We start from the raw sequence: 13,159 nt of genomic DNA on the forward strand, positions 1-13,159 counted from the left end.
CTCTAGTCTCTGAGTAGATCTGCAATCCTTCCAAATTATCATCTATTTAATCAACTCAAGCTAATTGTTTTTCATTAAAACACAGCAGAAAATAACCACACTGCTAAACTGGGGCTGTTCATGAAGATTGGGTTTTCATAGCTTCGAGTGACATCAGGCCATCGCTTTTTGTTCTTAGATGTATAGTTATAATTAGATGTATACTACTGTGTAATGCCTTTACTGTGTTATATTTGCATTACTTGTTATAAACCAAGATAGTTTGATAAAACATGTTCCACAGCTTGAATTTTGTTACCCTTTAAATTAAGGTCACCTTCCAGAGGCAATGATTGAATTAAAAGCTAGTTTTCCTAACTAGTTAATTTCATATTTAGTTATGAAATCTAGCATCATAAAATTAAAACTATTAATCCATATCGCCCAGCCCTATGATGAACATTACTGTACAAGTATGTTAAAGTAAAAAGAAAAATGAAATATAACTGGGAGTAAAAGCTAACGCAGAGCAGATTTTGAAATGGCTGATCTGACAATCTGACAATAGTTTTAGGGCTGAAACAATTAATCGGATTAATTATGATTAATTGATTTTTGAAATTATGTTCATCTAATTTCGTAATCGGTACATCTTTAACTGGAATTTAGAGACTCTAAAACATGCCTTTAGCTGACAGAGCGTCCCACCTTGAGCAGCAATTATACCAAAGTTGTAAAAAAAAAAATTATATTTTGCATTTAAGATTAAAAAAAAGACTTTTTCGTCTATCAATACGCTCTATCCAGAACTCCTCAAGGGGACCAGAGTCCCGCACATTAAAAAAACACCACCTCACATAGTCTAAAATCCGGGATAATTTATCCGACTCGTTTACATTACATTACATTAGGAGTTTACATTATTTTGTGTACATTACTGTACGGGCGACAGTGGCGTGAGGGGCAGGAGTTTGCCCTGCAATTGGAGGGTTGTTGGTTCGGAGCCCTGGCTTCAGCTTTCAGTGTTGTTGTGTCCTTGGGCAAGACACTTCACCTACTTGCCTACTGAGGGTGGTCCCAGGGCCCGGTGGTGCCAGTGTACGGCAGCCTCGCTTCTATTAGTGAGACCCAAAACATTAATGGCTACAATGTAGTTTGCCACCATTAGTATGTGAATGAATGGGTGAATGACTGAATGTAGTGTAAAGTGGTTTGGTCAAGTCTGTTGACGTGGAAAAGGGCTAAATAAGTACAGGCCATTATATAACATGCATGATGTTGATGATTTATATTAAATCAGGGATTGTCATAGACAAAAATAGCCACACAAGCTTAAAAAACATTACACATACTTTAGACATCAGTTTTTATCATACTTGTGAAAGTGCAGAAATACCAAAAGAACTTTTATTTAATCTTGCCTTTTATTTAAATGCTTTGCTCTGTGGGGAAAAACAAGGGAACTTGGTGGGGCAAAATCAGCTGCATCTATCTGCTTTTGAGAGTTTTGCAGGAGTGTGTGTTTATGTCTATTTATATCTAAAATGTGTGTTTATGATACAAGTATAGCTTTGTCCTTCTCTGTGTGTGTTTTAAATGAGCAGGAGGTGCTTTGGGTTCAGTTTTCAGATGACAGTAAAGCTTCTTTGTTGTGGTTTTGGGTATGGCTCCCCAAAGCCCTTGTGTGTTTCCATACCCTTTTCTGCCACCACACTCTGCAGGGAACTAAAGACAGCTTTCATATATAATATAAAGCCACCTTCATTATGAAGCTTTAATGTTTTGCAAGGCAATGAGGGCTGGTGACGTGGAAGCTGGTTATTGTAACAAATAAAATCTTCTTTGTCAACTATTATTCGGCTTATTTGTCTGTTTAAATTTTTCCTAAACATGAACTGAAAAATTGAAATACTTTTTTAACCGTTATATATTTATCAAGTATTTTTATTTAATGTGTTTTGAAATTAAACTTATGAGTCAGACAGCTCTTGGTCATTAGAAACAGGCCAAAGGCTTGTGTTTTTATGGTGATTATTTTTACTAAGGGACACATTTCTTAAGCAACCTTGGCAGCCTTTAAGTTTTTATTTTAAAAAGTATACATATATTCGAGGGCTGGGAAATTAATTGCTTTTGCAATATAATTGCAGTTTAACAAAACACAACTTTCAAATTGTAGACCCACTCCATTTAGGTCACATTACATTTAAAAAGAGAGACTTTCTAATGGCAGCCTTTTAGGTTGGGGTAATACATTTAAAGTGAGTTTGCCACTACACAGAAAGGTAGAGAGAGTTGCAGCTAACACGTAGATACATGCAAGTAGAGGTAAACATTTTTTCACAAGGGTATGATACAGTCCTGCATAAATGGACTCTTGAGAAGCAAGCTTTCCACATAATGAAAAAACTGAAAACCCTTAAATTTAATGTGTACAAGCTTGTTTGGTTCGTTCCAAGTAAATTCAAAATAAAATTGCAACATTGCTTAAAAATAATCGCAATTTAGATTTTTGGCAAAATCCCCCAGCCTTAATATACATATCTGTATGTTTTTTATACTGACAAATAATCATAGTAGGCACAGAAGATTGTTTAAATAGAAATATTCAAATAGAACAAAATTCAGTTAAGCAGTTTAATCCTGGCTTTCAACTGTACATAACCACACAACAAGCATAAATTACTGCTTTGGGGTTGAAATTTATAGTATCTGTTTATTTCTCAAAGTGTTCTTTCTTTTAAGATTTTTAAGACTTAGAGATGCATATTTTTAATCTTGCAAATATTACCTACAACGGAAAATTTTATAAATCTCATTATGCAGCAAGTTATTATATAGCTCTTGCTGATCTATTAGTGATAAAAATTAACATGCACAAATTAAATCTCATGACTAATTTTTTAATCATTTAGGCCCAGTGTGTTATGCTTCTCCTCATTTGGACTTATATTTGAGTTTCTTTTTGAATTTTCAGTCATTTATGTCATACTGCTTTTTTGGTCATTGGTTTCTTTTCCATGTTGTGTTATATTTAAGCTGTGACTTACTATATGTAGCCACCTTGTGCCTCTCTCATTTCCCCTTGCTCCCTTCTAGTTACTTCTATCCACACCTGCTCCATATCAGCTCATTAGCCCATTATGTGTCCTGTCTCCCCATATACCATATACCTCCTCTGCAGTTCCTCATTGCTGGTTTCTCGTTGTTTCTCAGCTCCCCATGTGTGTTTTTCCACGGTCATCTCCTGGTTTTTGGTTTTTCTGCATCCTGCTCTTGGATTTTGTTTCTGTTGCCTTTTTCATTAAATCAGGAAAACTCATCTCTGCATGTGGGTTCTCAACCAACCTCTATCCACTATTGACACAGTTGTGGAAAACCTTCATCATAACTCAGTTTTTTCTTATTTCTTCAAACAGCATGAGAAATATTTGATTTTAGTCTTATAACAACCCTGTTAATGACATGCTGTTATAAATCCTTGTTGACTGCAGGATGCTGCATTGTTGCTACTGATCTCCAAAAATGATTTTCTATTTCCTTTTACCACCCTTATCATTCTGCTCACTCTGTCGTTGCAAGATAAAATAGAGTCAAAATTTCAGTTGTTTAAAAACTTGCTAAAGCTCTCACTGAAGATAAGGACATATTCAGCAGCTGGATTTTTACAGGCATTTTTTGCCTGATGAATATCTGCCTTTCTTGAATGTCACCTCAGGGTATCTTATTTTTACCGTTTAGATAACCTTTTTTAAACCATAGATACCTTTTATAGAAAATTCTCAATTTAAAATGGTTTGCTGCCCCTTAAGCAATCCATGAGAAAAGTTTAAAAAGTAAAACCCTCCCACTGTCCTTTCTTGAACCACTTTCCTCCTGAAATGCTCCCTGAGCTGAGTGCATTCTGCTTCCTCCAGCTGATTAGCTTCATGGAGGTGGAAGTTATCCATATTCCTCCACACATCCGTTCAGAAACAACAAAGCTCCGGGTATTGTCTTGAAAGCAGCACTGCCCTTTTGGAGCTTATTATGCACGGGTCACTTTATGTAATGTGTGACGCTGTTTGTGGTGTTTGTGTTCAGATGTGTGTTTCTAAATGCCCTGTTTTGATCAAGACTCTTAATTTGACCAAAACGGATCAAATTGCTGTAACAGCGCTCCCATGGCAGCTGACCGTCACATCTGGCTCTTCCACACTCACATGTTGTTCATTTACCCATCATCCCATCAATGGGCTGTGAACATCTAACAAACTGTAGCAAATTCCCAGTGAAGTGGAAAGGTGTTAGGTCTTTCCACCACTAATCCTGGGATTGAGTACGGGTTTTTTTTACCTTGCCCTCTCAGACTCTGGGTAAAAATCTAGTAATGTTTGAGTCAGCTGCCTGTTGGCTTGCCAGCAGGACCTGTCTTTGAGATTATAGCTCTTTTCGTCTGGTTATGTTAAGCTTGTTTGCTTTTGTCCGTTTAGTCTTTGTATTTTACTGGAAGGGTAATTCACATGTTTAACTAGGATCTCTCTGAAATCATGATGGGCAATACTGTGGATAGTGAAGCATAAGCAAACAATGACAATAGTACTGTAGTAGTCAGTAGTAGTAGAACTTTAACCAGTTCAATATGCATGTATACATATAGCGAATGAAAAAGACCCTAGAAAAATACAGATTAATATACTACATTAAGGTTTATCAGTGCCATTCTGCCTTGTGTGATTTCTGATTCGAGTAGGATAGATAATATTCTTGATTTATTATTTGCAAAAACTAAAGTAAAACAAGATGAAAAACTGACAATGAAACACAGTTGACTAGGGGTTTGAATTTGCAAGAATTTGGCGATATGATACATATCACTAATCAAGGGTTATAAAGCGATTAATCCTGATACGTTAACAAAAATAATATATTATGATTATTATTGTAAAAATATAGCTTTGGAAAACGTCATGAGATCTTGCAGTTGCTCTGCTGGTTTAGAACAGCTGTAAAGTAGGCTCCTAGGCGCTGTGCTACCAACTACTGCCTGGAGTTTTTAGAGGTTGTATAACAGTAAGATAACAACATTGATGTTCTCTTATAAGTATTTGTTTGAATCACAACAAATATTGTCTAATGAAATATTGCGATATTTGACACAGTTTTTTTTTTATGACTCAGTAGGGGAAGCTCTAACTAAAGTGAGGTTAATTGGTTTAACTTAATAGGAAAATCTTTTATATTTGAATTTTGCTTTCAAAGTGGAATGTTTTAATATTCAATCCAAGCTGAGTCCCTTTTTTAAACTTTGATTTCAATGAATCTTTAACTACTGTGACGGCACTGTCTGATGTCCAGTTGAGCTGCTGCTGGAATGGTTTCGAATGCATCAGGTGGTCATTCGGCACACCTGATTTGTTAATTCAGCCATGTATAAAAGGCAGTGGTGCTGTGTTGCAAAGGGAGGAGAGACATTGGTTTTGATCTTGCAAATTAATTTTCTTTTTTGGAAGGCTTGATTTTCTGCATTTAAATATTTTATTTTAGCGTCTTTAAAATAAACATTTATAAATCATGTCATTGTGTCCTTTTCCCTATACACATAAGCATGCAATAAATGTGACGCGTGTGAATATTTTCATTCAAGAATACATTTCAACTCAGCATTTCAGACCAATACAGTTTCAGCATCAAAATAAGGTCAGACAGATTTCTTGGTATGCTTATTAAATGGGTCTTGTTGAGGCATCAGCCCTATTCCATCACAGGTTGAAGGTTACTTTTAAAAGTCTTAAAAGATCAGCTATTTTCTCTATGTGGTGCTGCTGTCTTACGTTTTGAACGAGTTGTAGGAAAGTGGCTCTGGTTGCATCCACTTAACTGCTATACATTTAAGGGCTGCTGTGAGAAGCACATCTAAAAGGTATGATTGATCTGGACCATTACTGCTGGTGTTATCCAAGTAACAGTTGCATACTTGGGTAACATATTGAAAAATCTGATATATTATAGCCTTTTATACTTTCATCCCCAAAAATTCTGTAATTTAGGACATGAACAAAAAATTTGTGTTTAGTTGGGCTTTGCATTTCCACAACTTCTCTAACAAAAACTTGGTACTCTTGGGTCAATATTACTACATCTAGGGTCCTATAACACCTTCACATATGTGATATTTGTGGCTTGATGTGCCCCCTTCCATTCCTTCTTAGACTTAGGCAAACTTTATTGTCATTTTGTATAGCTCTCACGACATTTCCATTTCTTAAATTGCAGCATTGATCAAATGTAAACATTGGAAGAAAAAAAACATGGTGCAAAAAAAAAAAGCATTAATATGGTCAGTTTTCTTTTTTTTTTTTTTTCCCCAACATTCAGCTGTCTGATGGAGGTTGGGAAGAAGCTGTTCAGGAATCTGCTGGACCTGCATCGGATGCTTCGAAGTCTCTTCCCAGAGGGCAGCAGGGAGAACAGTCCATGGTGGGGGTGTGAGGGGACATCGATAATGTTACGGGCTCGGAACATACAGGGCTGGGACGAAATGTCTTTAGTGGAGGGAAGAGGAGCCCCGATATCTTCTCTCAATTTATATCTATGATCATATTGGAAGGCACTGACTCCCATATTTGTTTTTTTTTCTGTGTACCGATTGTTTCTGATCTTTTTCTTTAGTTCAGCAGCAATTCCTTTTAGCTCTCCAAGATATAGTTAATCATAAAATGAATACACACAGTTTCCAACAGATGGAGACTTACGTAGATGTCATAGTGTTTCATGAGCTAATTTTACCTCCAGCCTGCAGCTTTTGTTTTAAACATTTCTCGCTCTACTTCAGGAAGAGTCCCTTCTTCTCCAGCTGTTGCTCCCTGTGACAGATTAACTGACTGATCTTAAAATCTGAATGGAAGAGGTGTTTTTGTGTGGGAAATGATCCAGCTGCTTTCTTCTTTGCGCCCTTTGTTTTTTTGTTTTGTTTTTTTTCCTCTGAAAAAAGAGCCTCTGAGCTCTCCTTTGTTTTAGATGTTTGCATTTGTAAAAAGTTTACAGCACATTCTCTGGGGTGATAGAGAGGCAAATATAGGGTCACTTATTTGTGTTTAAGCCGAAAGGAATGGTGAGGACAGAGTAAAGAGGCAGTTTGGGCTTAAGATGCATTTAGATTAACTTTCAAAATCATTTGTATTTTGAGATCTGGGTAACTGTCAAGAAAAATGTAGGTGGGCAAGTGTTACATTTAATTTACATTTATTGACTCACACAACTACTTGGTTTTTTTTTTAGTTATCTTAAGCCGGGCATATACTGTAGGATATTTTGGCCCTTTTTGGGCCGATTCTTCATCTTGGGAGAATTTTTCGATCGGGCCGACTTTCAAACTGATCGTATATCATGTAGTGCACATGGGGTAATGAGGGGAGATCAACCTCTCACGACCACCTCCCGATCAGGAATTGTAAGGTCGCGAGAAAATCAAACGTTTGAAATTCAGTCGGCTGTCGTAAGGTGGTCGTGAGCAATCCGCTCAGTGGGCAAACAAGGATTCTTCTTCTTCCTCTCAAATGAAAACACAGAAGCATGGCGGGGATGCGAGTGTAATGGAGTTCTTTCTGTATAAATGACAGACTATAGTAGCATAGTTGCTCAGCCATATCTATGCTCAAATACGTCGTCGCCTTTTCTTCTTAGGGCTTTCAGCACACAAAATTGCACAAATTGCCAAGGCAGCACATTTCTCTCTAGTGAGCTTCATGTTCCTCTTTTACTCGTTTCCAGATAGACGAGTCAGAGTAGCGCCATCTCACTATGGATCTGGGTCCGACCTGGTTTTTAGACGTACAGTGTAAGCAGGTAGATTGCATCAGAGCGTTGGGTCGCACAGTGTGAGAACATAAATTGTAAGCTGTGAACTCACACTGTACGATGAAACCCTGCAGTGTATGTCCGGCTTTACCCAGTTAAATATCCCAACCAAGTTACATTCATGCTGGAAACTGAAAAACAGATGTTATTGGCTTATTGTTATAAGTGCCAACTGGATTATAGCAATACAAACTTGTTGCAATGTTTTTTGGGTTTTTTTATTTAAACATATTCAGTCTGTCCAATGCACTACAAGATGTTTTTATTTATCCAGTCACACTATTGGTTACTGGTTTTTACCATTTTTAGATCTGATTTGAAACATTACATTTTTCTTCCCTCATAAGTAATGCTGTGATTTACATTTTGGTCATTTGGCTGTTGCCAGAAAGTGTTCCCTTGTGCTGCTTTTATCCAAATCCAGCAGCATGTTTTGTGATTTCTTTTAAAGAAAACTGTTAAATTGCATGTGATTTCCTTCAATTCCTAATTTTGATCACCATTAAGAATTCTCAAACCTTTGTTATAAAAATATATTTTAAAAAATCATAAAAAATATTCAGTCTGTTCTCTCCTCCTGGAATCAAAAAGAGCTCTTAACGTGTTTTTTGGTCATTTAGACAACCTTAGATTATGACAGGTGTGAAAACAGCAATGTCTATGTCATGATCGGTACACGAATGTGACCCAATTATGCAGAACACCACGAGGTAGGAAACAGTTGAAAAGTTCACAGAGTTTATTGAATACAATTTCAGAGGTAATGTGTTCAGGTTCTGGTCCTGGGAAAAACTGGTTCAGCGGAGTCTGTGAGGAAGACAGTTTAGTTAGTTGGGTTCTTAGAGGACTGTCCTTAGATAGTTTCTGGTTTGTACCTTGAGGGTCCTTGAATAGCACTTGGAGAGGAAGGTTGTTGGAACTGGAGAGAGTCTGGTTAGCAGAGTCCGTTAGCTGCTTCAGCGTCTTGCTTCTAGGAAGGTAGCAGACCTTGACTTTGGGTTTCCAGCTCTTGGTCCAGAGCTGCATGTGAATCCAGAGGTAATTTTCAGGTTTGGCTCAGAGGGCAGGCTTGGCAGGTTAAGCTCTTCCAGAGCTTCGCAAGGGAAGATCAGGTTTTCCTGGAAAGACAGAGACAAGATTAGGATCCTGTCAGGATTCAGAGCAAACTAAGTTCTCAGAGGTTCTAGGTTTAGGTTCTAACCAACTGGCTCAACACTGCGGCGTTGAGGCAAGGTCTGAAGACAGCTTAAGTAGAGGGTCCTCCTGATGATGGTAACGAGCAGCAGCTGTGCAGAGGGCTCTGCTCAGGAGGATCCACGGCGGACTCTGCTGGAGAAGAGAGGTACTTCTCCAGCTTCCAACAGTCTAGACTGGTTAAACCTAAACCACATAATTCTATGCTAACTATAGATGTCCTAAAAGCCGTTTGGTTTATATGCCTATTATTCCACGTGGGCAAAAAGTTACATCATCACTCATCATGACTGCTTGGTTAATTCATTAACCCTCTAAAATAACCCTGGTCACCCCAGAATAGTAAAATGGATCTGGAATGAGTGCAATTGTTATAAATCTTACTGCCTGCAACGAGACGCCAGTTTCCTGTGGAGGGGTCGACTTTTGGTCTGCATGCAGTTATTTTCCAGTGGAGGGACACACATACATACACACCTCTCACACACAAGAGCTGGAGAGGAGGAAGACTTTATGCTGTTTTCTAAGCCCCTGATATTATTTTCTACCTAATGTAGATTTTTATTTTTTACTTAATAGTGGTGTTATCTGTACGTAAGAGGATTAGGGCCACTGGAAAAAAAAAAAAAGTTAACTGAAGTTTTTTAATATTTCAGTTTAATATGGGAAAAAAGTCAGAATTCCGACTTTAATCTCAGAATTAGAATTCTGACTTTTTCTCAGAATTCTGACTTTTTTTTCCTCAAAATTCTGACTTTAATCTCAGAATTTTGGATTTTGATGTAGATGGGCACTATGAATGAAGAAATGTGGGAACACTCAGCTTCACTGACAAATATATGAGTTGTTTGAGAGGGCCAGTGACACATTGGTGGAAAATGACAGAATTAGGGGACTTTATACGTGCCAAGGGGTCCCAAGTGATGCCATAACATTAATGGAAGAGCAGAAGGTGATTAAAACAAGAGAGCTAGTTTAGTATCTAAAACAGACATGGCTACGGCTTGATGCTAACATGTCTGTTAGCTGTCAAAAAACAGTCCAAATTCTCAGATTAAAGTCAGAATTTGTAGATTAAAGTCAGACTTGTAAGAAAAGGGTCAGAATTGTAAGAAAGGGGTCAGAATTGTAAGAAAGGGGTCAGAATTCAGAAAAAAAGTCTTAATTTTGAGATTAAAGTCAGAATTCTTTTTCTCATAATAAACTGATATAAAATGTAAAAATCAGGTAACATTTTTTATTTTTTCAGTGGCCCTAATCCGTATATCTGCTAAGTTTTAAGTTACCCTACGCTTTTACAATATACGTGAATTTTTTTTTTGCGCAGAGATCTTTTAAATTTGGTAAAGTTTCACGCGGCCATTTGTTTCTTTTTTTTACGACGGAGTATTAGGGCCATACATGAAGAGAAAAAATATTTTTGCCATGACGAGATTAAACTCGACATGTCGACTTTAAAGTCGACATGTCGACATTAAACTCAACATTTTGAGAATAAAGTTAAAATGTCATGTTGAGTTTAATCTCGCCCTGTCGACTTTAAACTCGCCATTTCGAGAATAAAGTTGAAATGTCATGTTGAGTTTAATCTCGACGTGTCGACAATAAAGTTTAAATTAGTTCAAGAGAGCCAACCGCTGCACAGGATACATGCACAGAATCCTATACAGTTGCAGCACATGAAAGACTACCTTCACTCTTAAAACGCAGACTGCAGCTGTGGAGCGCGGTTGCTCTTTTCTCCAAACTTTGGAATGTCGAGATTAAAGTCGCCACGATATATCAACTTTATTCTCGAAATGGCGAGTTTAAAGTCGACACGTCGAGATTAAACTCAACATGACATTTCAACTTTATTCTCAAAATGTTGAGTTTAATGTCGACTTTAAAGTCGACATGTCGAGTTTAATCTCGTCATGGCAAAAATATTTTTTCTCTTCATGTGTGGCCCTAATACTCCGTCGTATTTTTTAACCCAGCATCAAGAAAGAAGAAAACCAACTTTGCGGCTGCACTTTTTTTTAATTGGGATCAGCATTACTTTACATTTCATGCTGCGTGTAAGTGTTATCCAATCATAAGGAGCCCCAGCTGTCACGGTTCAAATTCTCTCCATTAGGCTGTAATAAAGAAGAAAGCTCTCCACCCGATCGGGGCTTCGCTCTGTTGTGGTATTTGCGATGTTTTTACGTAGATATCTCTCCTCCCCGATCCTTCTGTTTTTTAAATTTTATTTCGCTATTAACACCCAAAGCGTGTCTTAGGGGTTAATTCAGCGCCGAGCAGCAGAGGAGCGTAAAGACGCACACAGTGGAGTGTTGTGCCGCTGAGGCGATGCCCTTTTGTGGAGAGTTCTCTTGACACAGAGGACACAGCACGTTCACAGAAAGGGACTCAAAGACGAGGAGCTCCGTTAAAAAAAGGCTCCATTCTTCCCACAGCTATTGCCGTGGGTGTTTGGGAGGATTTTTTCTTCTTTTTTTGGGAGAGGAGCAGAAAAATAGGGGAGAATATTACAGTTTACTCCCACTGGAGTTTCCAGTCGAGTTTTGGATGGAGATTGGAACAGTTGCGCATGAGTTTTGCGCACGGGATTTACGCGTTGGAAGGAGAAATGAAGTTTCTTGCAGCAGTTTCAACGGGGTAGAGAACTGAAACCCTCCAACTAACTTTCCAAAAAGAAGCTTACTTTCCTATTATCGTAGCAACCTGTCCAAACGATGCCAACTGATAAATACGCAGACATGGAGGAAAAACTTTGGATACTGGAGGACCTCAATATGATGTACATCCGTCAGATTGCCCTCAGTTTACAGGTAACTGCTTTTAACCAGTTTGGTTGACTTTGATAGAGAGATCAGCCTGCACACTTAAATTTAAAGGGATAAGAATTAGTTTTTTTCAGTGCATCTCTTTGTCAACTGTCAAGGCATGCAGCTGTGCTCTGGGTTGGCTGTGAAATGTACAGAGGAGCAGCTTAAAGATTCTCTGTGTCTAACAAAGGAGTCACACTGACGCTGGTGTGGTCTCTGCCTTCACAGATGGCAGACAGAAAAACAACCCCACATATCATCCATCTCTCCCTGAGTGTGTCCCCTTTCAGCTGGGGCTCACACACAGTTCACAGCTGCACATATGGCCTCATAATTCCCCGTGTGATTGTGAGGGAGTGTGTTAGAATGTGTTAATGTGTGTTTAAGTTACAATTAAGGAGGGGAAAGATTTGAACATGGTTGCAGTGTTTGGAAATATTTCTGCTAATTCACACAAGCTGTGTTCCTGTCGTCTCAGAGGATATAACTAAGGAATTTACCTCTTTTACTTGTTCCAGATTTTAGAGAGAAATTACACATATGGTCACTAGGAATGTTGTACAAATTACAGTTATAAATTTAACCCTTTGTTATTGTAATCTGTATAGATGTCCGAATTTGCCTAAGATGATTCCTTGATGGTGCATTTAAGTGCACTCTCTCATAAACACACCTCTGTGTTTTAAATGAGATCATCTAAACTTTTATGTAACAGTTGGACTTACTGGGAGTTTTCAAATATTAGATACACTAGTCAATGCTGGGACTCCGAGTAATGCAAGCTCACTTTTTGGTTTTTATTAAGCTTCTTAGCTGTAGGATAGTTTAAACCAAACACTGGATCAAACATTGTAACAAAGTTTGTTGAGCTAAAGAAGAAAATAAAATAGCTGCTTCATGAAATATAGGCTGTCATTTACAACTATCAAAAGAACCTGATTAGATTTCAATGTACCTCCGCTGCATTACAAGATGCACAGCTGCAATATACTGAACTGCAATTGTTATTGCAGCATTAATCCGTAAAGAATTTGTTCTCCTCTTGCATTTATTTGGTAAATCCAGATCACTTCAAAAGGCCAAGAACACCTATGCTTAATAACATTCTTTATCCTAAAATTAACCCTTAACATGTAATTTGGAATGGAAAATAAATGGGTAATTTATTTTGAGCAAACTTTTCCTTATTTAGAATCCAGGCAATATACAATATATCATTATTTCACAACATTTGCAAGACACTTTAACTCTTTTTTTTTGGGTTGAAAACCTAATTCAATATTTTTAAATCAACCTGGATTGGTCCATATTTGACTCAGGACATGGTCCAAACT

General features: G+C 37.7%; 1 protein-coding gene across 3 annotated transcripts in view; it reads left to right on the top strand.

Annotated features, from left to right (window-relative positions):
• The window catches only part of rtkn (rhotekin), a 92,798-nt gene that overhangs the window by 18,968 nt on the left and 60,671 nt on the right, over positions 1 to 13,159 (top strand). Inside the window, exon 1 of one of the 3 annotated variants that reach the window (XM_038268175.1) lies at positions 11,144 to 11,828. The exons of the other annotated variants lie outside the window; for them this stretch is intronic. Within the exon in view, the coding sequence (XP_038124103.1) occupies positions 11,733 to 11,828 (96 nt within the window). The 5' untranslated portion in view covers positions 11,144 to 11,732. Of the gene's footprint in view, positions 1 to 11,143; positions 11,829 to 13,159 lie in introns of those variants that run through there. 3 annotated transcript variants of the gene reach the window in all.

Source organism: Cyprinodon tularosa, unplaced genomic scaffold (genome assembly GCF_016077235.1).
Source record: "Cyprinodon tularosa strain WSP-4 unplaced genomic scaffold, ASM1607723v1 ctg696, whole genome shotgun sequence".
Classification (NCBI taxonomy): Eukaryota; Metazoa; Chordata; class Actinopteri; order Cyprinodontiformes; family Cyprinodontidae; genus Cyprinodon; species Cyprinodon tularosa.